General features: G+C 39.9%; 1 protein-coding gene across 1 annotated transcript; it reads left to right on the top strand.

The window, feature by feature from the left end:
* The first annotated feature begins 8,648 nt into the window (after positions 1 to 8,648).
* Positions 8,649 to 26,376, top strand: METAP2 (methionyl aminopeptidase 2). The gene is made up of 11 exons (XM_082280605.1): positions 8,649 to 8,883; positions 9,700 to 9,801; positions 13,251 to 13,316; positions 13,674 to 13,776; positions 19,072 to 19,233; positions 20,912 to 21,093; positions 21,178 to 21,272; positions 21,359 to 21,455; positions 21,978 to 22,081; positions 24,336 to 24,451; positions 25,585 to 26,376. Exons 1-11 carry the CDS (start codon positions 8,727 to 8,729, stop codon positions 25,835 to 25,837), a joined length of 1,437 nt encoding a protein of 478 aa, XP_082136731.1. The 5' UTR covers positions 8,649 to 8,726; the 3' UTR covers positions 25,838 to 26,376.
* The last annotated feature ends 1,243 nt before the right edge of the window (positions 26,377 to 27,619 follow it).

The raw sequence follows: 27,619 nt of genomic DNA, 5'->3' as shown, positions 1-27,619 counted from the left end.
CAGCTGCACTATGGCAGGTATATTTTACCTAGTAAATTATTCAGAAACAAGAACTTAATGGGTTAGAATTGTAGACACAGAAATCCATGACCTGCTGCTGGGCATTCCCTTTACCAAATTAAGAAAATAAACCTGTGATGACAGACCAAACAAATAGGAGTTCCCAAGGGATAGGAAAGGGTATGGACAGGTTAGTGGAAGCTGATTGTCTTGACCCTTTATGTGTTCATCTGTGATTAAGAAAACTCCAACAGCTGCCAGACTATACAGTGCACTGGCAGATGCACTGGCAGAGTGCTGAAAGGAAGTGCGCACAATCTTGAGCTCACTGACACAGAAAAATAAGAGGCTCCCTGTGAGCACAAGAGCTAAAGGTGGAATCAATACTCTTGCAAACTTAATAGCTCAGGGACACCACGAGCATGCAACCCTACAGTAAAGCTTTTCAGAAATTACTTGTTACAGCCAGAAGGAAGTGGATGCCACATTTTCAGAAAACAACAGAAGAGATGGTATCATTTCGTTCAGTGCCCATTTATTTGGTTATGGAGCTCTTCCTCCATGCTAGGATGCTGGATGTCTCTGCAGCACTTTTAACCTTCACCAGCCAAGGAATTACAGTTCTGCAGCCCCAGTGGCACCTGACCAACTTCATGGCCAGCATTAGGAAGAAAATGAACAAATGCTTTTTTTTTTTTAACATGGCAATGTCCTTAAAGAAATCAAAAGATCAGTGCAGAGTAAGCAGTTCTTCCCTTCAGATGATCAAATCTGTCCATGTTTTAGGCAAAACTGATATAATGCCTTGTGAAGAACTTTTCAGTTAGTGCATTAGTTCTCCCATTCAGAGCAAAAGTGAAATCATGTCAAATATATGTGATCAGATGGTTTCCAGTAGGAAAAGGCTTAATATAATATCTGAAAGCAGTTAGTCACCCTGTATTCTACTAGCAAAGAGTAGTGGATCTGCAGTGGCTCTGTAGAAAACCTTGTTGGCAGATGATCAGAAATAATCAGAGAAAGACTGGATATTTAAAAAAAAGATTACATCCAAAAACCAAGGAGAGTTATTGTTTGACAATTTCTCCCTTATGCTAATCCATACTTCAGTTAAATCAGACATTCAGAATAGCTGTTCAGGTATTCCATAATTCTAACCACCTCTGCTAAGAGCCATATAACTCTTTCTTCTTTTTTCACAGATGTTGGATGAGAGTGAGAAGCTGATTGTGATGGGTGCCTGACCGACATCAATTTGCACAGCAGGAGCTAGACAGGAAGAAAGCAGATTGCAGTGCTTAGGATCATACATTGGAGGGTGAGTCTGCTTTCAAAAACATAAACCCAAAGGCTTTTGGTTTTTTGTTGTTTTTTTTTTTTTTTAAAGAGGAAGACTGCAGTAGCACCTAGAGAGCTAGAATGGGCTTGACACCAAGCTGTGGTTCTGCATGGAGGATTACTTACAATTGCTGAATGAAATGCTCTGGATGTAAATATTTTTGCTGGCGCAATATGTTATGACTCTATCACTCACCTTGAAAGAGGAGACTAAAAATGCTTTGATAAATGGTTTGAAACATTGCCCAGTTTCACTGGCTTTGTTCTTCTAAGTGTTTGTACCTCTTGCTTCAGCTGCAAAGTTATTTCATCATGTCCTAAAACACTGCTATGCAGAGAACTGCAGTATAACAAGCTATAAACTGGAGCATGTTGGCCTAATCAGCCAACTGAGAGTGATAGACTTAACAGAAAGTGCTTTTTACCCTTTTGAGGCCAAATATTACAACACAGCACATTTACACAGCATGACCTTACCTTTACTTCCGAGAGACGTGTTTGGTGCTGTCTCAGGTTTTCTTTTTTCTTTTGTAGTGCAGGCTGGTAAAGCAAAGCTTTTCTTGAATTGTTCTATTCTGATGGCAGTGATTTCACACTGTACATTTGGGTTCAAGAGCACCACTTTCAGCCTCCTCTGAGACTTGGCTTCACCTGGTTCCCACACTTCTGTACACTAGTGACTTCCAGGGCCAATTATGGTAATCAATCCCCTCACTGAGTTCTCTCCAGCTTCAGGTTAGCATGTTCACAATTTCCTGAGGGAAACCAATCTCATACCTAGCAAGGAGCTGCAACTTCTCTCCAAGTTCCTGCAATATGTTGGCAGCCAAGGACTTATTCAGTGGTGAGCTCTCATCTACCTGTGGGATCAAAGATGTTGGGAAGATCCTTGGGTTTGAGTCCTCCATAGTGGTTTTACACAGGGACACATCATAAAACTGGATATTTTTCTTTTCTTGTTGTATCTTACTCTTTAAGAAACCATCTTCATGCCTTTCTGTATGCTCCTCTGTACAGATGGCACTCCTGCCTTCAATTGGGCTAAGGAGAAAAAAAAAAAAGCTGTATCATTGAGTGAGAGCAGTACCAGTTAAAAACCCCAGAAAACAGACCGGTTATCTTTGCTGCTATAAATGTATGTGAACAGGCAGGCAGCGTGCCCTTACACAGCTGAGACTGAGCCACATTTCCTTCCAAGGAAGACACTCCTAGATCAAGCTCAGAAACACCCATGCAGAGCAGCGTGAGGACGTTTGGTGCAGCCAGTGCCAAACCAGGATCCTTGCAATGACAGTGTATGCTGAAGTGCAGTACAATGTAATTTAACATGCTTATTGATTTCTTCTCTCCTATGTAAAATTATTTTCTCTCGTGCCAGAGAATGGTAATCAAATAAATCAAATATTTTCCTTTCTTAGATGTTACATGCCAAGAACTTTTCGATGCAATAAAACTTTGAGTGTCTAAAAAAGTCTTCTCCAGTAGCTAGTGATTCTATCTATCCTATTTTGTGTTGCGCTTTGGTTTTTTTTCAGTTTGGAAAATGTGATTTTCCATGGTTTTGAGAGAGCCATCTTTATTACAATTGGAGGCCTGCCAGTGTGGAAAATTTCTTAACAATTTTTTTGTGTTTTAAAATCTAAAATACAAAGAAAGTTACCAAGAAAAGTCTTAGTCTTCAAGCCTCTAAACACAAACAAGCTTATCTGTAACCACATGGTTACCCTTTCCAGTTTCAATGGTAGCTTCTTTCACTCTCTGAATGCACACAAATAAATTCATAAACTGAAACAATCTGGAGTAAATTTCTGAAATCCCAAAGCAAGTTAGGCAAAACAAGGTTTGTCCTTGGAACAAAAATATCAGTTCAAAGAAAATGTGATGAAATACAAATTTAAAATCCAGTTATCCTGGGGAGCCACACCCTGGAGGAATGCTGTGAACGCTGGCTCCCAGTGCATTAGTCAGCAGACATGAACTTCATGAAATCCACAGAGCTCTGCACCCAGCAATGTGCTGTTGTTCAGTCCAAGCCAAAACAGCAGAACAAGGCTATTATGTGGCATTATATAACTAACTGTTCAAGGTTCTTAAGTTAAATATATTAAACTCATGAAATGCTGACAGCAGAAATGAACATCAGGTATTCCAGCTCAAGGAGGTAGGGTTAGATAGAGGACACTCTCACCTTACCATTTTTCTCTCTCTTCTCACACTGCTTGGGCAGAGTGCCAGTTCTGGTCCTGTGCTTCCCCCATCTCTCCTGCTCTGTCCTGGCCATGTCTACCTTGGGGATAATTTTTGTGCCTTCCTTGAAAAAGTAGTTGACAGAAACTTCCTTGCTCCTACCACTAATGTTGTCACACCATTACCTGGCAGTAAAGCCAGGGGAAGATCTATACTGAAATACAAGAGCAGTTCTTCTGGTATCTTCTTGCCTTTCTCTTTCATTCTAGTTATTATCTACAGCAATATGAATGACTGTTTCCAGTTTAAGACTGGAGGAGGTGTGGAGGTGAAATAGAAGACTATCCTGGATATAAAACACTTGGTGAAAGAAATATACAGCTGCTGCCTCCAGCACTGCAGCTGTAAACATTACTTCCATTACTAACCAGAATGAAGAAAAGGTGGAGCAACCCAGAGGAAAGTAGCTACATCAGCAGGCTGTAAAAAGGAAACTGTTAATGCTTTTTACACTAAGAGTGAAGCTGAGAAATTACTTTCTGTGTGAGGTCTTGAAAATTTTCTTCAGATAAGAAAAGAACCAGCACTGTGTGAATGCGAATACATTCACACATCAGTGTATTAAATTATATAAAATTGATTAGAAATCTCTAGTTCAAAATACCACTTTTTGATAATTTAGGTTCATACCACTCTAAACTAGGGTTTTCAAGAGATATGACCTACAATTATTTCTGAGGATATACAATGTCTCAGTTTGTTATCTGAAAAAGAAGACTGCTTCCACCTGCAGTTATGGCTCAGGGAGTACATCAAGAAAGATGCTTTTATTAAAAAAAAAAAAAAAAAAGAGAATGTTTATGACTCTATCATAAATACAAAAAAAAATATTTTAAAACAGCAGCCTAGGGACCCTTGGCTCTTAGCCTTTCATCCCTTACCAAGACTATGCACAGGCACAGAGATGTGCTGTCAGGGAATTGCTCACTGCAGCATGTCCTAATGTATGTTTCTGCATACCTGCCTAATGCAATAGCTCCTTGTCACCGAAATATAAGGAGTCTTCCTGAGGCACTGGCTTGTTTTGTTCATGCAACTCTTGTAGTTTAAAAGCTATTTTAATAGTAAGCTCTAAAGAAGGCCATAAGCTGACTTACTTTTATATTTCACAGCATGCATCTATTGATGCAAACTGAGAAGCATTTGCTTTGTCCCAGTCTGAGTACACACACAGCAGTCTGTGCTTCTCACGGTGACTTTCACCACTCAGAGGGATGAAATTTGCTTCTATTCAGAAGCACTCATACATCCCTTGAAGCCTGTCCTCCAAGGGACACAGATGTTGGGACGCTAGCTGAGGCAAGGCAGTATGTTTGCATTGAGGCTGACAGGCCGTAATCTAACTGGTGTTTGGCAAAAAGAAAAAAAAAAAGCAGTCACTAAGGAATGTGGAAGTCCACAGTGAACAGAGTTAAATGCAAATTCTTTGTCTGGTTTTGCCACATCAACCTCGCTACTTCATCTAGGTTATAAGAAAATTTTAGAGATGGCTGAGGAAGTACAAGAGTCCTTTGTCCTCAGCAATGGGTGACAGGGAGTATCCTTCCTTCTAGAGTCCATAAGACATATTTGCTGTCATGCAGGAAACATTTTCCTTGTTTACTTCCAGCATTTAGGCCTAATATTAAACTTCTAGTCATAAAAATTTTCCCATTGACTTCAGTGAATTTTTAGAGCTGAGTAAGGACTATGAGTTTTGGCCCTAAGCTAGGAAAAAGAGTATTAAAGTGTCATGAACACATAAAAAATGGCATCAGTCCCAGAAATAGAAACAAATGTAACATCCCGCGGTTCAACTCTTCTGGGGGCTGATATAGGCGGCTTACTCCCTAGTTGTCCTTCCTCACCCTCTTTCCAGGATTAAACCACAGCTGTCAGAGACAGCTCCCCTACTCCATTCCATGCCATTTCTTGACACTCACATACGATTTGAAAAGAAAGCACGAAAGAAAACATAACATACCCTAAAAAAAGTCTTCTTCTGAAGATCATAAATTCTTTTGCTAGGAAAATAGTGCAATTGGAGCAGTCTCCTTAGAAGAAAAATTAGAGGAGGTGACTCTCTGTGTTGTGTTTCAGGAAAGTGTTTCAAATTCTGCTGAATGTTTTGGACTACATTCAGCCCTTCCTTTAATTCCCCAGCCACTGCCTGCCTTTGTCCAGGGGTTGGTTAAGAAAAACAAATACCCACTCTGAGAAAACAAAAAACTCCAGCTATATACTTCCACCTAAAAATGGTATTCACAAGTCTCTCCTGGCCTATGGCCTGTCCAATACTTTCACCTCATCATGCTGTCTAGTACAGCATGCAATTGGGAAAAATAGCATCCATTAGTATAAAGTGTATTAAATGCTAGGAACAGCTGACTGGCAATAATAGAAGAAGGACAAAAACTCTTAGCTGGTAAGGGCATTCTACAAGATGTCTCTCACTCTCTCTGCATCCACAAGCCTGGATCCTCTTAAGTGCAGCCAGATGGGGAACGTGGAACCAGTTGCTGGCCTGTTCACATTAATGTTCACTTTGTCAATGCAGTCAGGCCAGCTTATTACTCACACTTTGCAATTTCTTTTACAGAGCACTCCTATTTTTGCACATTGGTTATCACACTATTCCCCTCTTAGTCATGCGTATTCTCTTATATATGGTGCTGATTCTGGGTCTGGAAGTAGCATAACCTGGAAAATGCTTAACTTTGCTTTGTCCAATGTGCCCTCTTCCCTGTGAGCCTGATGAACACAGCCTAGGTCCAATAACACCATCTCAAACTGTAGAGACACTGTTAATCCTGTCTCTTCTAGCTCACTCAGTTTGCTTTCCCTCTTCTGGGTTTTATTATATTCTATGTTAAGTTAAGCATGACACCACTGGACAATTTATTTTCAGCGACTCTTTTAAAGAAAGGAGGTTTATGCAAAGGTTCATTTTCAGGCAAAATTGGTGGAATAACACACCCAAACATAATGACACTTGGACACACTTTCTAAAAATCATCTGCTGTGTAGACAATAGCTGCTGAAAGAACTGTCCCCACCTAAAAAGAGACAGGCCAAACTGTTGAACCATGTGGCACAAGACATCTATCCCTCTCTGTTGGGGTATCACAGTGACTATGAATGGTGCCAGAGTCATTCTGGGAGGAAAGAAACAATGCCCTAAGAAAACTGCCTTGGTTAGGTCAGCTGATCACAAAAACATTTCTTCTGCTTGTAATTTTTTTCCTCTGATGCACTTCCACATCTCATGTTTGCAGCTTCTGCATGAGATATATTCTTATTTTATATATCTCTGGGCAATATCTCTCCTTCTGTCTTCCCTGGGCTTCTTTAGACTTTATGGACTCCTTTATCCGTCGCTTCGCCTCTAGAGTCAACAAAATCTCTGGGCTGGCAACCTGTCTGTTTTGGCACACACCAGATCGAATGGAACAGGAGCACAAGCACTCTCTTTTTCAAGCTGTCAAAGGCACTACAGGGGTTAGAGTGAGGGGTAAGGACAGTCTGATGTATGAGAGACTAATGGATTGAAACAAACCACAAAATCACTGCCATCAGATATCTTGAGACCATTACAGTGCCCAACTACAGTAAACGTACAACAGGAAGATGTAAGATGACTCAAAATGGAGAATTCAGGGAATTTGACCATTGATGCTCCCCCTTCTCCTGCCACCAACCACAAAAAACCCCAAACCAAACCAACTCTGTAGATTCTGCTCCTACCTAATTAGAAAACTAGAATAGAAAGCAATAAATCTAGAGTGTTCTAGTCAGCATTAGTGCACATGCTTTTGTGTCATCCATTCTCAGTTTGATAAAGAGGTATTCCTCCATGGCTCTCTTCACCAGCCTCAGACAACACCAATTCTGACTGGAGTGGGGGCAGGACTCAGAACAGAACAGCAGGAAAATGGCAGTGAGAGTTAAATGGCACACCTGCTGTATCATGTTGGATTGACAGTAGCATATAATAATTTGATTTAAAGGGGAAGCAAGTGGTAATACAGCAGTTCCTAACAGGTGAGCCATGTCTCACTGCCCAGAACACGCTTTGAGCCTGGAGGAATCAGCATCCCTGCATCCATCCCAGGCCTATGGAAACCTCAGCGGAATGTTTCTATGTTCAAGCCCTCTTACAAGCAAAAGTGGTGAACATGCTGCTGTGACACCTGCCTGGAGCAGGATGGATTTTGTTTGACCAATACTAGAGCAGTACCTTAGTCCTTTTGAGTCCTGTTCTTGCTGGGAATCACATCAGGCCGGGAGTGAGGGGATGCCCATGGGTGTGAGCCAGGGAAGGCCCAGACAGAACCAGCCGTCAGTGGGGCCAAGGGAACAGCATTTGTACCTCAGGGAGGAAGAAGGCATTACCAGTTTTCCCAAACGAAGACCGGCCTGCAGGAGCGTTTTAAAACATATCTTTGCAATACAAGGCCCGTTTTTAACCTTTATATGTTATAAATTATAATGGCACTACATTATACAATAAGTGCATGTTCAAGTATACCAAGGAGGAAAATTATTTTTCAGCCAGCATGGTTATACTAGTAGAAAAACTGTGAAAAATATAAACTCAGTAAATGAATTTTAAGGACTGGGCTGATTTAATAATCCATTAGTGGATGCTGGTAATACTGGCATTTTGTCTTGGTTTTCTACGTAGTGGTAGAAATGGGACAAGGCAGTGTCCTTTACCAGGACAGGAAGATTAGAATCTTCCTTTCTTTGCTCTATGTTACTTGGATCAAGTGATTTTTTTTCCCCTTGCATTGTTTTCCTTCTGCACGAGTTATCTCTCGTGTGAGTTAAATTTTTTCAGTGCCCTCAAATGGTAAAACCCTAACAATCTTACATGCTGTAAAACATTTCACACCACCTGCTCCTACCGAGGGAAAGGACTGCTTTTGTAAGATTTCTTTTTTCCATCTTTTATCGCGCCGCGCAGCCGGGACAGGCCCCGACCCCGCCCCCGCTCCCCCCTCACGGGCCCGCGCGTGCGCGGCTGACGGGCCGCCCCTCCCGCCCCCCTGGCGGAGTCCTCCGCCGTCCCGGCGTGCCCCGCGCGTACCACGGAGCGTGGCGCCGGCCCCGCCGCTGTCCCTGGCACCTCCGTGCGTGCGAGGCGGCGCGGCCGCGGCGACATGGCGGGCGTGGGGCGGGCGGAGGAGCGGGAGCAGCACCTGAACGGCGAGCTGCCCCCCGAGCCCGAGGACAGGGACGGCGCGGCCGGGCTCGGCGCCGAGGATGGCGCCAAGAAGAAGCGCAAGAAGAAGAAGAAGGGCAGAGCGGGCCCCGCGGGTAGGGGCCGGGCCGCGCCTTGACCCTGCGCTGACGGGCTGGGCGGCGTGAGGGGCCGCGGGCCGGCACACCGGGGAGCGGGCGCGGCGGCGGGCGGGCGTGGGTGGCTCAGGGGTCCCGGCGTGCGAGTGCGGGGCGCCGCCGAGGCCGCTGTCCCGGCCCGTGGCAGTGGTGCGGGCTAAGGGAATCCCCGCGGCTCGGAGGGGGCTGGCGGTGCCCGGAGGATGCCGCTGCCGTTCGGTGGGTGCTGGAGATGTCGTCCCCGCTCTGGTACGCGCAAGAGAAGCCACCGCTTCCTTCACCCTCTCCTATGCCCTGAGGGGAGAAAGGTGTAAGACTGCTGCTGTAAAAGTCATGGCGCGTGGTGGAGGCTCTGCACCCCTCCCAAGTTCTCGGAGAGAGCTGGAGCAAGTCTGGGCAAATAGCGTAAAGGCGCGATGGTTTGGGTTTGTTTTAGCAGGCCGTCACGTAGTGATGATCGTGCTGTGCGTTTATAATTATCTATTTCACGCCCGTATTATCTCACAAGAGCAGGCTGCTGCTATGGCAAGAAGAATTAGTTACCCTGGCAGAAAAAAGTAATCAGAAGTGTCAGGATAATCTACCTTTACGTGCAGGTTTCAGTAGCAGCACCTGTCACCGTAAGTGTTCTACCACCTTACACGTTGGGGCTGCTTTAAGACAGGAAAAACCATTAGGTGCTCAGGTGTCTGTAGAATGAGTACAACATCATGTTTCTATAAAGTTTTGGGGGCTGTTGGTTACTAATGTGGAGCTAATGTTTTACTGTAAGTCATACTTTAACTTTACAAACAGGACAAGAAACTGATAAAGAAATGGAAGGTGCTCTTGATGATGTAGCAAAACAATTGGACAAGCAAGCACTAGAGGAGAAGGAAAAAGATGATGATGATGAAGGCAAGTATAACTTATGTTCTCTCTTAAAATTTACAGTTTCAACTTCTTCCAAGCCTCTGTTTTAACAGACTGTTTACAGGTGTCTTTCTTGGTTTGATTTTCATTGGGTTTCTTTTTGGAGAGGTGAGATGCAACTATCTATACTTTCTACTTTTCGTCAACGATTTTGCTGTCACACAGGCATAAATATAAAAAATAACAAGAATACAAGCTTTGTTAAAGGTTTGTGTTTTCAAGGATCTAGCTACTGGAGGGGAATGTTTAGTTTGAGATAAGGTAAGCTGTAAATCATTCTCGCTTGCATTACTGTGGTTAGCAGACATTTGTGTTCTGAGTTGTGTCTTATTCTTGGCTTAAAACAAAACTGAGCAAATTTTAAGGGTGCATTTTAATTAATAGGTTTTAGAGTCTCTACCAGTGACTTGAAACCTGCTCATCTGTAATTATAATTTTTCACTAAAATTGAGTTGGGGGATGAGAAATACATAAGCAGGACACACACTTTGTGTGTTGCTTGTGCTATGCAGCTGATTTTCCAAGCAAGAACTTTGAAAGTGTCTGTATTGAAATCCAGACTAGGTCCATCTTTTCTGTAGGAATATCTGATAAAGGTGCTGTATTTCCTTTGGTTTGATGGATGGTTCTCAACAGAAATAGATGTTTAAGAAAGCACATTTCTTAAATTAGTAATTTAGTTTCCTTTTTCTGAATTAGCATATAAAGTTGGCTCAGCACTTAGAGCAGTCTTCCTAGAAATCTTCTTAGTTCACTTGCTGGAATTTGTCCTTCTGGAATTTAATTTTAATGAATTGGGTGTGGAAGTTTTAAAAAATTAAATCAGTGTGCTGAGGCATATTAAATAACAAATTTATCTTTGACCATTATCAATCTGCAGCATTGAGATTAATGCAGGTACTTTCCATAGAAATGTATTCTGATGGTTTGTTTTGTGGTATCTTTAAGGTTGTGGAGTTGGAATTGATGCAGTATGTGCTTTGCCATCATTGCAACTTGAGGAAGAACTATTGAGGAGGATAGTGAAAACTGTATACAATGAAATCTTTGAAATCATTAGAATAGTTAAGAGGTCTGTCTCAGGAGAAGTAACGTTTGTAGTTGCAGATCAAATGCTGTGCTCTCCTATCCTTTTTTGCAGTATTAGCAATTAGTATTACAGTATTAGCATAATGAAGTGATGCTATGACTGAATTAATCATCTTTTTTTTCCACTTATTAGACTTGGATGTGTTTTTAGTAAAACTGATACTTTTGCAGAAAAATTAAAACTAATTTAAGTTTTTTGAAGACAGCTGTTTTCTTGCCTGTACTGGTTCTCAGTATTTGCCATCTTAATTGTGTAGTTTCAGAATTGTTTCTTTAAGATGTGGTGCATTAGATTAAAATCAGTAAAGTACCTACTCCCTTTTTTCTTTTTTTTATTTCCCTTGATAAGCCTGTAACTGAGTAGCCTCAAAAAGGAGATTCTATAACTTTTGAACTCTAGGGAGAGATTAGGAATTGCTCTTTGGATTTCCCTTGCCATGTTAAAATATGCTGATATGTAACATTTTCGCATGATACTTAGCATTTTTGCATGCTAAGTTATTACATGGCTATACCAAAATGATATAAGGTTGGACTTCTGTTTTGTGAAGATCTGGAATTGCTTTTATGGTGATGGTTTTCTTCATTAGCAGCTAAATAACCTGAAGACAAACAGGATATTGGTCAGATGCAGTAGTTATGTTTCTGGCAGCTCAGTTAGTCTGCAGCAGTCTTCAAGGACATGAAAGCCTAGACAGGGTTAGTTTGGCTCACAGTTGGCAGTTTCACGTGCAGTGATGTATGAAAAAGCCACAATATGCAGGTAGCAACAACACCAATATGTAAGAAATGCTGGGCTTTTTTCCCTTCAGTTTAGGCCTAGCCTTTAAAAAAAAATCCAAAAATCACTTTGGTGAATGAACTGGAGTATATCTAAGTAATTTCTTTATGAATGGTTTGAGCACTGCTCAAGGTCAGGAGAAAATGTGACGAAGTTATCACATTTTAAAGAAACTTACATGCACTGCTAAGGATTTTTGGTTGCCTATGAAATATAGATGAAGATATAGATTGATGAAGAATCTGCTAAGTGGAGACTATGTTACAGATACAAAGTATTTGCAGTTTTTTACAGAAACTTAAATTAAGATACTTAATGCCAAAATGAGCTGGGGAGGGGCAGGAGTGATATTTCTGAAATTTGCCCCAGCTGCAGGATTACAGCACTCATCATGGCATAAAAACACAGATGCTAGTCACCATCATGGGAGGCTTGAAATCTACTGACTGGAACAGCTGATCAGTGTTGTACTTTGTTTTTGTTTCTAAATGCAAGCCTCTGTATAAATATACTCAAAATTGAATGCTTTCACTTGATTCTAGAAGTTCTTTCAATTTTACTTTTTGCTGTAGTTGAAAATGTTCTAAATGTAGATGACTAGTACTTGTCAACTTCGAAAAGAATTTGTGTTTAGGATCAGAAGGTTTAGGTAGCTGACAGCACCTGAGATATTGAGTGTGAAGTAAGTAGGCATTAGGTGTAGCCAAATGCAAAGTCTGCAGGGTTATTGTTACCTCCGAAATGTGACTGTAAATGGTGTGGCTGATTCTTGGTGCTTACATGTTGTGCTCGCTGGAAACCTCCCACTGGTACATATTCGTAGAATGTTTTGGGTTGGAAGGGACCTTTAAAGGTCATCTGGTCCAAGCCCCTGCAGTGAGCTGGGACATCTCCATCTAGACCAGGTTGCTCAAAGCCCTATTCAGCCTGAGCCTGACTATTCCTAGGGATGGGGCATCTTCCACCTCTCTGGGAAACCTGTTCCAGTGTTTGACCACCTTTGTATCTCCCATGTGCAGTGGTTTTGCTGAGTGTTGTTTGTGACCTTTCTTGTTATCTCAAGATTAAACTTACCCTGGCCAGGAGTGCTGTCACCTTTACTTCTTTGGGGTCTTTATCTTTTCAGATGCAGTAAGTTCTTTTAGCTGAAGCATCAGAAGATGGATTGAAAGCAGTAGTTTCTAGCTTTTTGTTAGCTGTTGTGTCTAATACAATTCTCTCCTGTGTCCTTCAACAATTCCAGGCATCTATTTGCTTGCATTGAAAACAGAGGAATATGTAGGACTTCCTGAAAACTGAAGCTTTACCTGAGCTCTTTTTTTTTCCTCTGTTCAGTGATACGTTTGTTGTCAACTTAAAAAACTATTTTCTGACGTTTGTGTTTGGTGTAGGGACTGGAAATGCTGATGGTTTGGTGGCAGCTTCTGGATGTTGTCTTTTAATCCATTAAATTATGCTGTGAGAGAAGTGTTTCCAGATAATCCAGATGGTTTTGTGTTTTGTTCAAACTTCTTTGGTTCTTTAAGATTATTTTATGTTCACCTGAGCACTTTCTTTCTTATAGATGGAGAGGGTGAAGGAGATGGAGCTACTGGGAAAAAGAAAAAGAAGAAGAAAAAGAAGAAAGGACGTAGGTATCAAGCATAAAAATACAGACTATGTGAATATTTGGTATTAAGTGTGTACAAGTGCTCTTCTTGGCAGCGGAAACAAATTTTGGGCTGCAGTTTGTGTTTGTAGGCTAAGTCTGGCCAAGTTATCTTCTTTCTGGTATCCCTGAATGCCGTTGAGGGCATACATTGGCCTTGAGCATTGGCCAGATAAAGTCATATGAGGGCACTGTGATAGGATGTTGTTTTGGTAGAAACCCAGATTCTAGTTAAGGGGATCATAAATAACTTTTGCTGTTTAACTTTTATGGTTGAAATAAGATGGTTAGTATTTCCAGAGTCCCATGTATAACACTTTCTTAAATTATACTCAACAGCTAAGGTCCAGACAGATCCACCTTCTATTCCAATATGTGATCTATTTCCCAGCAATGTATTCCCGAAGGGAGAAGAATGTGAATATCCACCAACACAAGATGGGTGAGTGTTTTAAGCTTAAGAAATAAATGTGTTCATTTTGATGTGCTGAAAAAAATGTTAATGTACAAGTAAATGGACAAAATGAGTGATGTACTTTGAATTTTGCCCCTTTTTTTTTTTTTCTTCAACTGGATTATCCAGGAACTCAATGAATACAAGTCTTCAGGCCAGAAGTGTTTGTCCTTCCCTACCCTTTTAATTGAGGTGTAGCCAGTATGAGCAGAATTGCCATGAGGCAGGGGGCCCTTGAGACCCAGGATACCAACAGGCTGTCAGTAGGCAGCTTGTGAGAAAAACGTTTGAATTAGAAGCGAGTGAAGGTTTAAAATTCCGGGAGATGAGATGCCATTATGCAGCAGTTTTGTGACCATTGAGATGCCAAGTTTTTGTTACTTATTTTTTGGTAGGGACATGTCAATCTCTCCATTGAATTTAAAAGCCTACGTGGTATACTCTACTTTGCTTCTCTCTCTTGGAATGAATAGATAGTTATTGTAACCTCACCTGTATTTTGTAACTCATAGTGATGCGAGAATAATGTGCAGCTGCACTAAACAAGCTACAGCTTCTAGTGATTCACTAGAACAGAAATCTGTATCCTTACGTTTTTACAGGAGACAGCTATTTCTTTATGCTTTGTTAGGAACTAGGGCATACCAACTTGAATGAGTTTTCCTGGTTTTTTTTTTTTTCCCTATGTGAAGTGTTGTGGAAGGTCGTATTTTACCTGGGAGAGACAGGGGATGCATGGCATAGAATTAGTTTGAATTGCATGAAAACCTGAATGAAAAGACCAAGTATTACTGAAAACTTTGAAACTTCCCAGGAAATACCAAATCAAAGGTCTGAAAAAGTAGTTTAAACCAAAAGGAAGAGAGTAGGGTAAGTATTTATGTGTCTGAAAGCATTGTCTAGTTTTCAATGACTTTTTCTTCAGAATGAAATTACTATGAAATGGATTTTTATTGGTTATTTAAAGTCAATACCTGTTTTTCGTAGAGTAATAGTAAGTACTAGTTACGTAAGTAATGTAAGAAAGAGTCTAGTACACTATAAATTGTGGTCAGATAATATGGTTTCATTTTTATGAGATGAAAATTTGCTTTTGAGGAAGCTTTTTCTTCTTTTTATGACTTCAATTTGAACACAAGGTGTACTCCTGTTTATTTATAAATTATTGCTTTGTTTGCATGCACAAGATTAGCATGCTAATGAAGAGCTTTCACAGGATAGTTCTGACAGGCTGATCCAGGAGTGATTCTTTAATGTTCAAGAGTTAAGTATTTTTCTGTATTTGCATATGTGCTACTTTCATAAGAATATGATTTAAGTAAACCAGAAAATTAGATTATAAACATCTTAAGCATGTACATAGTTTATTAACAAATAACACATTTTTTTTACACCTCTGATGCATATATAGCTATTGAAGAGTAAATTATTTGCTCAGGTTTAACTATTATTTATTGGAAAGAAAAAGGATAAAAGCAATAAAAACAAACCTGCTTTCATAACAGGATTTAATCAGGGTGTCTTTTCTGTACCATGAGTGTTCTGCTATGGAGGAAGAATATACGCTTCTAAGGAACCCGAAATAGTTTTCCTCATATAACGTGCTTAAGCAAATATGTGCTTAGTTTTGTTCCTAATTTAAATATTTAAATCTTATGATACTTTAGTATTTCCTAATATAAGCAGCTACTTAATTAGTAGCTGTCGTTAATGCCAGGATATTTCATATTCTGGGTAATAGTTCCATTTTATGTATCGGTGGGGCATTTTTGTACCACGACTCTTATTCATGCTGAGGTCAGTAGGGTTTTTGTCTTTGATTTTTTTTAAGAGTTGCACTTCTATTCTTAACTCTTGATGTCATGTGCTTTCTAAAGTTACCTCTCATCAACCTACAGTTGTGTATTTTGTGTGAGAAGTTCAACTAGAAGTGGTTGTCATTCAAATTTCAACAAAAAACCCAGCAGATAATTAAGACTTACATAGACAACAAGACTAACAGGTTTAACATTTTTATATCTCCAGTTTTTGGGGTTTTTTTAAGCTTGTGTTTTTTCTTGAAGACACCTGAATTTGAAATGATGCAACCAGGAGGGCAGAAAAGAAATAAGTAATATTTTATGATACACCAATTTTGTTAAAGTAGAATTAAGGAATTCTTGACCCTGCCTATTTGTTTCTGCCCCTGTGCTGTTAGAGAGTCCAGGTTTGCTCTGGAAGGTATCTTGAAAATCATCTAGTTCCAACCCACCTGCTATGGATCAAGGCACCTTCCATAACTTCTCCAGACAACCTGTTCCAATGCCTCAACACCCACACAGTAAAGGATTTCTCCTAGTTTCCAGTCTAAATCTACCATCATTACCGTAATGGTAATAGCTATTACCCCTCGTCCTGTCACTACATGACCTTGGAAGTTAGTCCCTGTCCAGCTCTGCCTCTCAAATTCTGGAAGGTGCTATAAGGGTTCTCTTCTCCAGGCTGACCAGCTCCAACTCTCCTCAGCCTGTGTTCATAGGAGTGGTGTTACAGCCGCGATCATCTTCATGGCCCCTCCTCTGGACTCACTTCAACAGGTCCACGTCTTTCTTACGCTGGGCTCCAGAGCTGAATGTAGTACTTCAGGTGGAGTCTCACAAGAATGGAGTAGAGGGGCAGAATCACTTTCCTTGACCTGCTGGCCACACTGCTTTTGATGCAGCCCAGTGTATGATTTGGCTTTCTGGGTTGTGAATGCACATTGCTAGGCCCTGTGGAGCTTCTTGTCCACTAACACACCCAAATCCTTCTCAGAGCTGCTCTCAATCCATTCTTCACCCGGCCCTTACTTGTGATGGGGTTGTCCTGAGCCAGGGTGCAGAACCTTGCACTTCGCCTTGTTGAACTTCATGAGGTTCACATGGGCCTACTTCTCAATCCTGTAATGGTCCCTCTGGGTGGCATCCCTTCCCTCCAGCATGTCTGGATTATCTGGGTGAAGATAATCTGGGGAAATTATTTTCTGGAATTCTTTGATCGTTAAAATCTAGTTTACAGTGTGTGATCCTGTAAAGATCTGTAGTAGTGAAAACTATGGGCTGTGAACTGGAGTGAAAAGCTGGACCAAATGGCTTGGAGCAGGATTTGAACATCTTCATCTGACATGTGGCAGGCAGCACATTAAGAAGCTGTCAAAAGCTTGTTAGCTCATGTACCTCTTGGAGGACTTGATGTTTGGTGTGAGGCCCTCATCTGATCAATTGACCTTTCACATGTTCTGATGTGCTTAGGCCCAAGCATAAATTCTTGTTGCCCCCCTTCCTGAGCTCCCAGGTGGCAGTAGCGCAGCTTTGTCAGTAAAATGCTTTGGGTCTGATACAGTGTTTTTACATGCAGAGGCTATTCTGTCCCCTGTCACTTGAATGAAGTGACTGTCTGCTGAAATACAGTAAGACAGAGTGAGGATGGCTTCCTGCCAGTTTGCTGGAGTTTGCACTCAGGTCTGTGGCAGGTGGCAGAGCAGCTGCCCAGACTCTGTCAGCAGTTCTTGCTACCAAGGGTTGTTCACTGCTGGAATCCAGAACAGTCTGAAAGGATCCTTGAGTCTCTGTCCCCAATGTTTTTCTGCAGTGCACCTTTTCCGTTTTCAATGACTACTGTGCTGGCGGAAGTCCAGTTTTCTAGTGGTAGTGCAGGGGCCCAGGTGTTGCAGCCCGTTGCTTTCTTTTTTTGGTAGAATTTGCCAGATTTAGCCAAATTGTAAGAGAAATATGTGTGGTGCTTGCTATTGGAACAAGAAAACTGCTCAGAAAGATAAATACGGTATTTCTCCTTTGCACTGTTGTTACTTTTATCTGAAAAGGAGCAGAAAGGTCAATGGAAACAAGCACAGGGGTCTCAAGATATTTTGGATCTTCGCATCATCCTGAGAAAGGTTTACGGACTGGCCTGTTATCTTCCTTTACCTTTTCAACTCCTCTTAAATTCTTAGTATATATATATTACTTACAATTTAGATATAAGTATATATTCTTAGTTCACAATGCAGCAAAATTGCAGGGCATACTCTCTTGGTTCACTTGTACCTGTTTTTTGGCTGGAAAGAAGACTATCAAAATGGAGCTAAGTTACGTGTCTATGAAACGGGTAAAAAGCTACACCTTTGGATTTCAAAAACTAATCCTTTACACTCTGTGTACTCAGTTGTTTGCTTACAATCAACTCATTTACATTAATTTCTAAATTTGAAAACTTCGGCATATTTCAGCATCTTTGGTCCATCTTGTCCACCACCCATTTTCTTTTTAAGACCCACCTGCCAACACGTGTAGCTGCGTATTGTTCTTAGTAGTTTTTGTCTTGCATAGCATGTATGGAGTTCTTTGAGTCATCACTGGGGTTTTTTGCAGTGTTACATGGCTGCAGCTTCACCATTTGAAGGGTTATCTCTACTTTGTAGTCAGAGTAGTCTTCTAGTTAAGTTCTGACAGTTGATGGAGTACTGAAATTACGTTTGTTTGTTTGCTTTCATGGAACCTTAGTTGCATTGGATTTTTTCATACTGCAAAATATATTCAAAGCTAATCTTATACTTAGTCCTGTATTAAAAAATATTAGTGTATTTGTTCTGTTAACGTACCAAAGAGCCAGAATGAGTGGTGCTCTCCTGTAACAAATGTTAATTCATCATCCAGCCCATTTAGAAAGTAACATTCTGGCATGTGTCATAGTTACCATGCACTGTGTTGGGTGTTATTACCTAAATATTCTGAGTGTGAATGAAAATAATACTGGAACTGCAAGCTCTTAAATTTTGAAGATGCTTATTGCCTGTGTCAGCAACAGTTTCTGGGCCAAGCAGCCACGCTGCACTGCTGAGGTTCGTCTCTATACAGTAACAACGCTGTCTGAATGAGTAAGATTGTGAAAAAAACAATCGTTTTGCATGAGTAGAGCCTGTTGCAATTTTTTTCCCTGCTGAATTTAAGGTGGAATTGCAGGCATTAATAGGAATTTTATATGCCTGTTCTGTCTCTTTGAAAACTTAGGCAGCCTTCAAGCACCTTGCTTATCTGGGCCTTTGGTAGGATATTACTGCCTTTCACAGCTGCTAGTCTGTGGTGCTGATAGATTTTTTTTTTTTAACAGGCTTCCTTTTTTCTGAAAATTGTCAAGATCTTCTCTGTTACACACAGGGGAGTGTATGCCTGACTGGTTAATAAACACTTTGCAGGCTTTAGACAGAAGTTATAGTCACTGCTGTGGTTATAGTAACTTGCTTGAAACATTTCCTTTATTTTCAAGGCGAACTGCTGCTTGGAGAATAACTAGTGAAGAAAAGAAAGCACTAGACCAAGCCAGCGAGGAAATCTGGAATGATTTTCGGGAGGCTGCAGAGGCACACAGACAAGTGAGGAAATACGTTATGAGCTGGATAAAACCTGGAATGACAATGATAGAAATCTGGTGAGGACACACATCTTCTGGAAAACCTCTGCTGTAGATTTTTCTTCATTTTCCAGAGTGGGAGAGATTTAGTCTCAGTTTCGTGTGCTTAATTCACTGTGTAATGAGTGTTGGGGAGATTTGTGTTTGAAGTACACAACCAGTGTTGCCAATTATTTCCTTTAAGTTTCCTCTTGTATTTTTAGCTTATGCAGCTTTACAGGGCCTAGGATTATACTGAATTTTAAACTAAGCATTCTATTATGTTCGCTTACTTTGATTTTATGCTTCATTTAGATTTCAGTGCCTTTGCTGCTCTGCAGTGGTGCTGGGAGAAGCAGCAATAGCAGTAGCACTGCTGCCGCTTGCCAGAATTGTCATGAAATGCCATGTGGACAGTGCAGGTGCAATCTGTGGCTGGGACTGGGCAAAGAGGCATAAAAGCAGCATGCCTGTGTATTCAGTCCAGGGCAGGAAGGTTTGGACTATGTTAAGTCTTCATGGACTGGCTGATGTTTCTGGTGGAAACACAGTGGGGTTTTTTATTATTCTCAGCTAGTAAGAAATAACTGAGCAAATGGATTAAGATGAATGTGAATTTGATGAAGTTTAAAGAAATAATTAGCCTGGACTGATTTTTGTGACTCTTCCAACTATTACTTTTTCTGTCCTTCAGTTTATCTAGAGTGAATGTCTACTGTCCAAGTACTGCACTGATCCAGAACAGTTTAGCTTCCAAAATCAGGTGCTTTCAGCCTGGTGTGACTGAGGACTGTGCTGACAAGAGTAGGATAGTAAGAAAGCTAATGAGAACTGATCCCCAAGGTAACTGTGCAAGGATAACAGACATAATATACCATGAGGGAAAATAAAAGAAAGGCAGCTCACTAGTCTGGGTGAAACAAATCTGTCATAGCAAATTATGCAGTTTGACTGTTCTAAGCAGTCATTTTCTCTAAACATGACTATTTTTCTTAAAGTACCTCAGGCTATGGGGTCTTGCTGATTAAAATACACTCTCTTTTTTCATGTTTCTCTGGCTTTCTTAAAATCACAGTATGGTGCACTGCAGAGAGCTGCAGTTTACCTCATTCACTGACGCTAAAGGAGAATGCACTGGTGGACACATCTATTTGTGGATTTGCAGTAGCTAACATCTTGAGATTAGACAAAACCCCAAAACAAATGCTAGTCTCACAAAGTTTTATTTTATCACAGTTATCACTCAAAGTTTTTAAGAAAGGTCCTTTTATAATCAAACTTTTTTTAATAAATAAGAGGCTTTATCTCCTTTTTCTCACCTCCTTTTAAATCACAGTTATTGTAAAGAATGCATTTAATTTGCCTAAACTTTGGTTGTATAACCTATGCTGCTCCGGAAGAATGGGTTAAATGTAGCTTGTAAAGGATAAATATTTTAAACTTAGATTAAAAACACTAGAGAAGTACTCATTTTTGCCCAAGAAAGGATAGAGGAAACAACAGAAAGAACTGAAGGTTGTGTTGTGCTTATGTTTTTCAGCCTAGGGTTGTCTGTCTACGTAGCATTCAAATAGTTTGATTTGCCATGAAAACATTTGCTTTAATATTTTTCTGAGTTTTTGTTCTTGCATTGATTTATTTGAAGTCATCATAAGAAATACTAATGACAACTGTTCTATTTTTTTTTTGTTTTCTTCTCCCTCCCCTCTGCCTTTAGTGAAAAACTAGAAGACTGCTCACGTAAGCTGATAAAGGAAGATGGTTTAAATGCAGGTCTTGCATTTCCTACGGGGTGTTCTCTGAATAATTGTGCTGCCCACTACACTCCCAATGCTGGCGATCCAACAGTCCTGCAATACAATGATATTTGCAAAATAGATTTTGGAACACATATTAGTGGTTAGTTTTCATTTATCAATTAAAACGTTGAGAACATTCTTCAGTGCAAAGAGTGTGAAGCTAACTAACTTCTGCTGATTTCAGGTCGTATTATTGACTGTGCTTTTACAGTCACATTCAATCCAAAATATGACAGATTATTACAAGCTGTAAAGGATGCCACAAATACTGGAATAAAGGTATGATCATTATATAAGTAATTCACAAAGTCTTTTTTAGTAAGTGTTGTGATTATTTTCCATTTATATTTGCACTTTATTTTCAGTGTGCTGGGATAGATGTTCGTCTCTGTGATGTGGGAGAGGCCATACAGGAAGTTATGGAGTCTTACGAAGTTGAAATTGATGGCAAAACATACCAAGGCAAGTTCTTTTCTTTATATATGGGTAGTTGTTTTAGAAGTGTGTAGATGTATATAGATTTGTTCAAATATTGATTTTGACGTATGATATTGAAAAGACTTTTCTGCTAGAAGTATGGTATAAGTCTTGCATAAATGCATGCTTATGGCTGGCTTGCCTTTCCTCTGGAGAAATGTTCTTGGCTTGTCCTTCCAAGTATTGTATGTTTAACAGATAAGATGAATGCTAAACAGCAGTTTTGAACTGTACAGATAGTTTTATACTTGCTGTTGGCTTTATTACTAAGTTTTTGTTACTGTTGGAGTTGCTGCTCTTTAATAATGAAGCTTTGCTAAAGCATACAAAACTGACTTGTGTCTTGGCTGGTGTTTGTACAAGATGCATGGATAGTTCTGTGTTTAGTTCCTCTGCAATATGATGAGTCTCTACTGTACTTTTAATATGGGCTAACAAACCAAATTGCCTTAAAGGATTTACCATTTGTTAGGAAACTGCCTGTAATATGAATGTTTTCTTCCAAAGTGAAGCCAATTCGCAATTTGAATGGACACTCCATTGGGCCATATAGGATACATGCTGGAAAGACAGTACCCATTGTGAAAGGAGGAGAAGCCACAAGAATGGAGGTAAGTTGAGTTCCTTAATCTTTCTCTTGAATTTCCCCAGGGTGACTGCAGGAATAGTATTTCCTGTGCACTTTCAATTTGTAGTTTTTGTGATCCTGGTGAATAATTGCAGCGGAATAACTGCTGTACTGTGTAGTGCTCCTGTAAAGGAGTAGTTTTATCTCAGTGGCTTCTTCATTTTACACCTGGAGTGTTCAGGTATCTAACACTTTCTGAAATTGAAGCCTTGGAACCCTGCTATTAAAACAACAAACGACCAAACAAAAATCCCGAAAGAAACACACAACTGTTGAAATCTGAATGGCTGTAATGATGCGTACTGAAACTCTTGCTTAATTATTTCTCAGTGTGCATACACTGTTTAAATGGAGCGTCGGAATGTTGTATTTAGGAGCATGGAAAAGGACAGAAATTCATATTTAGGGGTGAACTGGAATTCAGGAAATCAGTTTTTGTGAAAGGTGTTTGGAATTGTAGGTCATTCATACTCCTTGTTTGTTTATTCTGTAATGAAATCTTCTCTTGCTCAGGTAATTCTTGATAAATATATCTGTAGTGTAGTTTTGGCTAACTTTTTGTGAGTACTGTTAGATATAGTATCTTGAAAAGCTTCCAGTGCAGTTTTTCTCTGCAGATACAAAATAATTAAGTGTATTTGGAGTTAATATGAGAGGGCAGTTGAAAGATGTTTGGATAGCGTTCGGGAGCAGGGGAAGGGCAATGGCTGTACATGATGTGACGAACTACCAACTGGGGAGGCAGTATTCAAACATGGAACCTGAGATTTAGCCACCAATTTCACAGAAGCTTGTGTTCTAATGAGGTAAGAAGGCTTATTTAAAAGATGGGTGATGAGATAAGATGCTTTTAATTTCATTCTAAGCCTCATCACTAATGATCCACCTGTAAGTCTGAGGGGGTAAATAAGACTTGTAAAAGCTGAATAGGCACAGGTGTGGTTGGGACAGGATGGTTTGCTGAGGTAGGCTCACTTTCATCACCCAAAACTTGTATCATAGTTGTTGACCTATGATGCACACAAAAAGACAAAGTTTTAACTATCATCTTACCTATAGGACTGTGCAAAGAGATTAAGAGTATTGGAAAAGGAAGATAGAAAACTTGGCTGGATCTTAGTTTGACTTAGTTAATGGCTTGGTTTTGGGGAGAAGACATTTTTTAATTTCTTCAGTTTCTATAGGTTACTTAGGACACAACCCTACATCATTAAACACAGTGAGTTTTGCCAGTGAAAAATGTGAAGCATAGCCAAGGTCCTACTGTACTGTGCTAATTATAGTATCAAACTGCAATTTAGTGAGTTTTTTGTGACTAATAGAGCCTCTGATGATCCTTATTCAGAAAAAGTGTGTGTTAAGTGAATCTTGTGGCAGCATTGTGTGGGGGTTTTTGAAGGTTTGTGGGTTTTTTAATGAGTCAGTTGAATATTCAGGGACATCTTCAAGAGTTTATCTTGGATATGAAGCCTGTGTAACTGCTTTTCATATGGCTTCTTATTTTGGGCTTGTGACTTTTAAAGTAGCTTAATAAAATGAACAGTGCAACTCATGGTGTCCATCAGCGTTTGATGCCCTGGCTTGTTAAGTCCCTGTCACAGTCCTGCTGTTAAGGATATGTGAATGCACTCAGCAGAAATGAGTTTGTATAATGGCATTTCAGTATGTTCTTGGCTAGAATTTTGATAATGCCCTTGCAGATATGTATCACCTTCATTTCTTGAAGAAATTCATCTTGTGGAATGGAAATGAGCAGGTTAAGGGTATATACTAACACCTGTTGCCAGAAAATTCTTGCAGAAATTGGGCAGAAAGTTCATCAGTGCAGTAAGTGTCTGTAATCAACATCTATTTGCTGTGTCTAAACTATACATTTCCTAGGACTTTTGTCTGAATAGCACAGGAGAAGCACTTCCAGTTAGCAAATGTAGTTTCTTAGCTGTGTTAGATGTATGCCTTGACAATGTTTTAACAGCAATGACTTTGAGAAATTGTGACTACAAACACGCTGATACTTCTGGCTTGAAATAAAACGGTAGTAATGTAAATAGTTGATGATTTGGAGATATCTGTAACTCTAACATGTGAAATCTCCATGCTGAATTTTTTTCTACATTGATTTGGCAATTGAATCTTAATTACTTGTATTCAGAAGTTATTCAATACTGAGATGTTGTACCACAATGACACAGTGTCACATTTTCATATTGCAACATGTTCCTTTTTTCTCTCCTTAGGAAGGTGAAGTGTATGCTATCGAAACCTTTGGTAGCACAGGAAAAGGCGTTGTTCATGATGATATGGAGTGTTCTCATTATATGAAGAACTTTGATGTTGGGCATGTGCCAATAAGGTTGGATTTTGTTGGTGTATTTTGTAGAGCTACCACCCCCTTAGATTTGCTACAGTGTATGTTCTTCACTAATTAATAAGGCTGTCAGGATTCAAAGGGCAGTACTAGCAATATTCTTGTTAAAAAATACACTCTGATTGTAAATCTGTAACAATACAGAAGTATTTCAAAGAAACTGAAAATGGAGAAAATATGTTTTCAGAATTTTATATTGGTTTTTTAATAATCTCCCTACCATTATTTTTTTATGATTAGTAATATATAGATTATATTTGTGTCTTCATCTGTATAGTAAGTATATAGTGGGTTTTTTTAGTCAATGTCTGTACTTTGGTTGTGTGCCACAATCTTTGTCTTAACTGCTGTTCCCAGAATGTATTCAAGGTATTTGTGCCATCTGCTTTATTTTATGGATATTTTGAGAGTTTCGAGTCTTTGTTTTAGTGCATTGCTGTAAAATGAAGAAATCACTCATTTTTAGTTTCACTGGGTTTGCATTTTGGCATTGCAGCATATTTTCTGAAGCAAAGGCTACTCTGGTTGTAAACAGAGCAGGCAGGCATGCTTTTCCATAGCATATACTAGGAATGTGAGATAGGCTAATTCTTCCCATCCTAAGGATCGCAGAGGAACTTCTTGACTGCAAATAAGCTTAGTTCTTAGTAGATCTATGAATATATATTTTTTATGCCTATATATTGTAAGATGCATGAATAAAAAGCTTACCGAGCATTTGACTTCAGAAGTGAAAACTCAGCATTTTAAACCACCAAGCTTCTGCCAAAATTAGTTCAATTACTGATTGCTCTGGAGCAGGAAGAATTCTGTTTTTCTTTATAAAATGCAATGTCCTTTTATTTTTTAAGAGAATGATTCCTGTTCCTATGTTTAGTTTAGCTTGCAGATAGGTTCACAGCCTGTTTTGAAGGCTATCTGTTTGCAGGAGGAGAATGCACTTTATTTTCTGAGGAGAGATCTGATTGATATAGAAAGACATCCCAAGTCTAGGCGGTCTCAAAAGACCTTGCAATCTAACCTTACTCTTAACTGGTGTGTTTTATTTCTGTAGTGAATGCTTGCTGATGATACCTCTTTCTTCTCAAACACATTCTTGTTTGGTTTTTTTCTTCAAGGCTTCCAAGAGCGAAACACTTACTAAATGTTATCAATGAAAACTTTGGTACTCTTGCCTTCTGCCGCCGGTGGCTGGATCGCCTGGGGGAGAGCAAATACCTGATGGCGCTGAAGAACCTGTGCGACCTGGGCATCGTGGATCCGTACCCACCCCTGTGCGACATCAAGGGCTCGTACACGGCGCAGTTCGAGCACACCATCCTGCTGCGCCCCACCTGCAAGGAGGTCGTCAGCAGGGGAGACGACTACTAACTCAGAGCCACCTCAGCACCTTTATACTCTAGGCTTTCTTGGAACATACTATACCAGAATTAATTTGCAACACATTGTCTGTTTTAACAGTGGACTGATGTTAATACTTTCCATATTTGGAAAGGAAGGAATTTAATCTAAGGCAAGTCTTCTAATTGTAACTAACCATGGAAAAAGCTGTCAGGCCTTTAGAAATATTTCAAAAGTTACTTATTTTTTCTGTTCAGGGAAATATGTGCTATAAAGCTCAATTTTTAGTTTGGAATGAGTTATACATTTTGTTCTGAACATTTATGATAAAAGATGCTTTTCAAATATTTATATGACCATATTCCTACTTGAATGCTTTGAATGACTACACCTGATTTCTGCGCCCCAGTCCTCTATGATATTGCCTTTTAAACTTCCTGGAATCCATTTTGTAAAAAATAAAGACAAATTTTCAAATCTGAAAATATATATACTTTTTAGAAGTCTGGTTATGATTCTGGTCAGGAGTCCACTGGGAAACTGCTCTATTAAATATTTTACAAACTTGATTTGCCATTTCTTGTCTTGAAACTGGACCTTGTCTTACCCTTCATGTGAAACTTGGCCTTTCATTCTTGTTTAAGTAGTCTTGTCAGTGCTGGGATACAGGGCAAGAAGTCATCAACACTTTACAGGACAAAATGTGACAACTACAGTGAAGGTGTGTGGTAAAGGTTTTGAGAGTGCCAGTCTTCAGTTTAGACTTCAGCTGTATTAGAACATGTCAAATGCAGTTGGTAGTCTCTGCTACTGGTGGCATCACTGTGCAGCTTTGGGCTGAAGTCAACTCAGTTTTAGCATATGTCCGTACATAATCTTTACCATTGGCATGACCTCTTTGACACAGTCAAATTTCATGTGATTTCCTGTCTCTAACGTTCACATTTGATTGCACAAGATGTGGGGAACAAGGAAAACAATTTATTTTAGGGTGCTAAAAGTTACTTAGTGCAGGCACAATAATCTGGAGTATTTGATGTTTTCTTGACATAAAAAGTCATTATTTGTCCCCCTGCTGCAGTGAAATCTGACTGTTGAATCTCATTTGTAAAGGTAAACTAAATCATGTGGCTCTTCAGGCCTATATGCAATGTCTTCCAGTGCTGTACCTTTACCTTATTAGTTGCATATTAAAATTTTCAGTAGTTACTGGTGATAAAAGTGACATCTCTGTTAATAGGTTGATAACAGTGCCTTAAATGTAAGTGCTTAGGAAACAGAGACACTTCACCTACTCCTTTATAGTCACAGCCTGTCATTCTATAGAATTCTTATTAAAAGTATCAGTTCCTTTCTCCTCTGTCTTTGGGTAAAAGCTGTATTTTTGTCCTTTAAAACCTGAGCATGTGAGCTGCAATTTAGAGGGGAGCAGTGTCATGTACTGCCTGCAGTTTAAAAATAATAGGCATGGGTGGGGTTTTTTCCTCAATTACAAGTATTGTTTAAACTCAGTGCTGTTTAAACTTGCAGAAATGGATGGAATGGGATTGGAATACTGAAATGTGTATTTCTGCTGTTGCTGTTTGGGAATTTTGGCATCCCAGCAATGAATTTTAATTTATGCAGCTGTTATGTGTGGTTATGTGTGTCTCAGCTTCCCAAGAAACAGTAGCTAGTGTAGGTGCTTGTGCATTGCGAAGTAAAAGCTGGCACTTGAAAGAATCTCTGGTGAGTGGGGTTGCTGGGTACATTGCTGCTGCTATTTTTATTTATGCTAACAAGACCATACTCTTCTGCACTTCTTGACGTGAT

The sequence above is a fragment of the Coloeus monedula genome (genome assembly GCF_965178545.1).
Source record: "Coloeus monedula genome assembly, chromosome: 4".
Lineage (NCBI taxonomy): Eukaryota > Metazoa > Chordata > Aves > Passeriformes > Corvidae > Coloeus > Coloeus monedula.
This window is presented reverse-complemented; position numbering and strand designations above follow the sequence as displayed.

Coding starts and splice junctions, on each gene's coding strand:
- METAP2 (XM_082280605.1), top strand. CDS start 8,727: ATGGCGGGCGTGGGGCGGGCGGAGGAGCGGGAGCAGCACCTGAACGGC. Junction 9,802..13,250: donor AAAAGATGATGATGATGAAG/GCAAGTATAACT, acceptor TCTTTCTTATAG/ATGGAGAGGGTGAAGGAGAT. Junction 24,452..25,584: donor GTTGGGCATGTGCCAATAAG/GTTGGATTTTGT, acceptor TTTTTCTTCAAG/GCTTCCAAGAGCGAAACACT.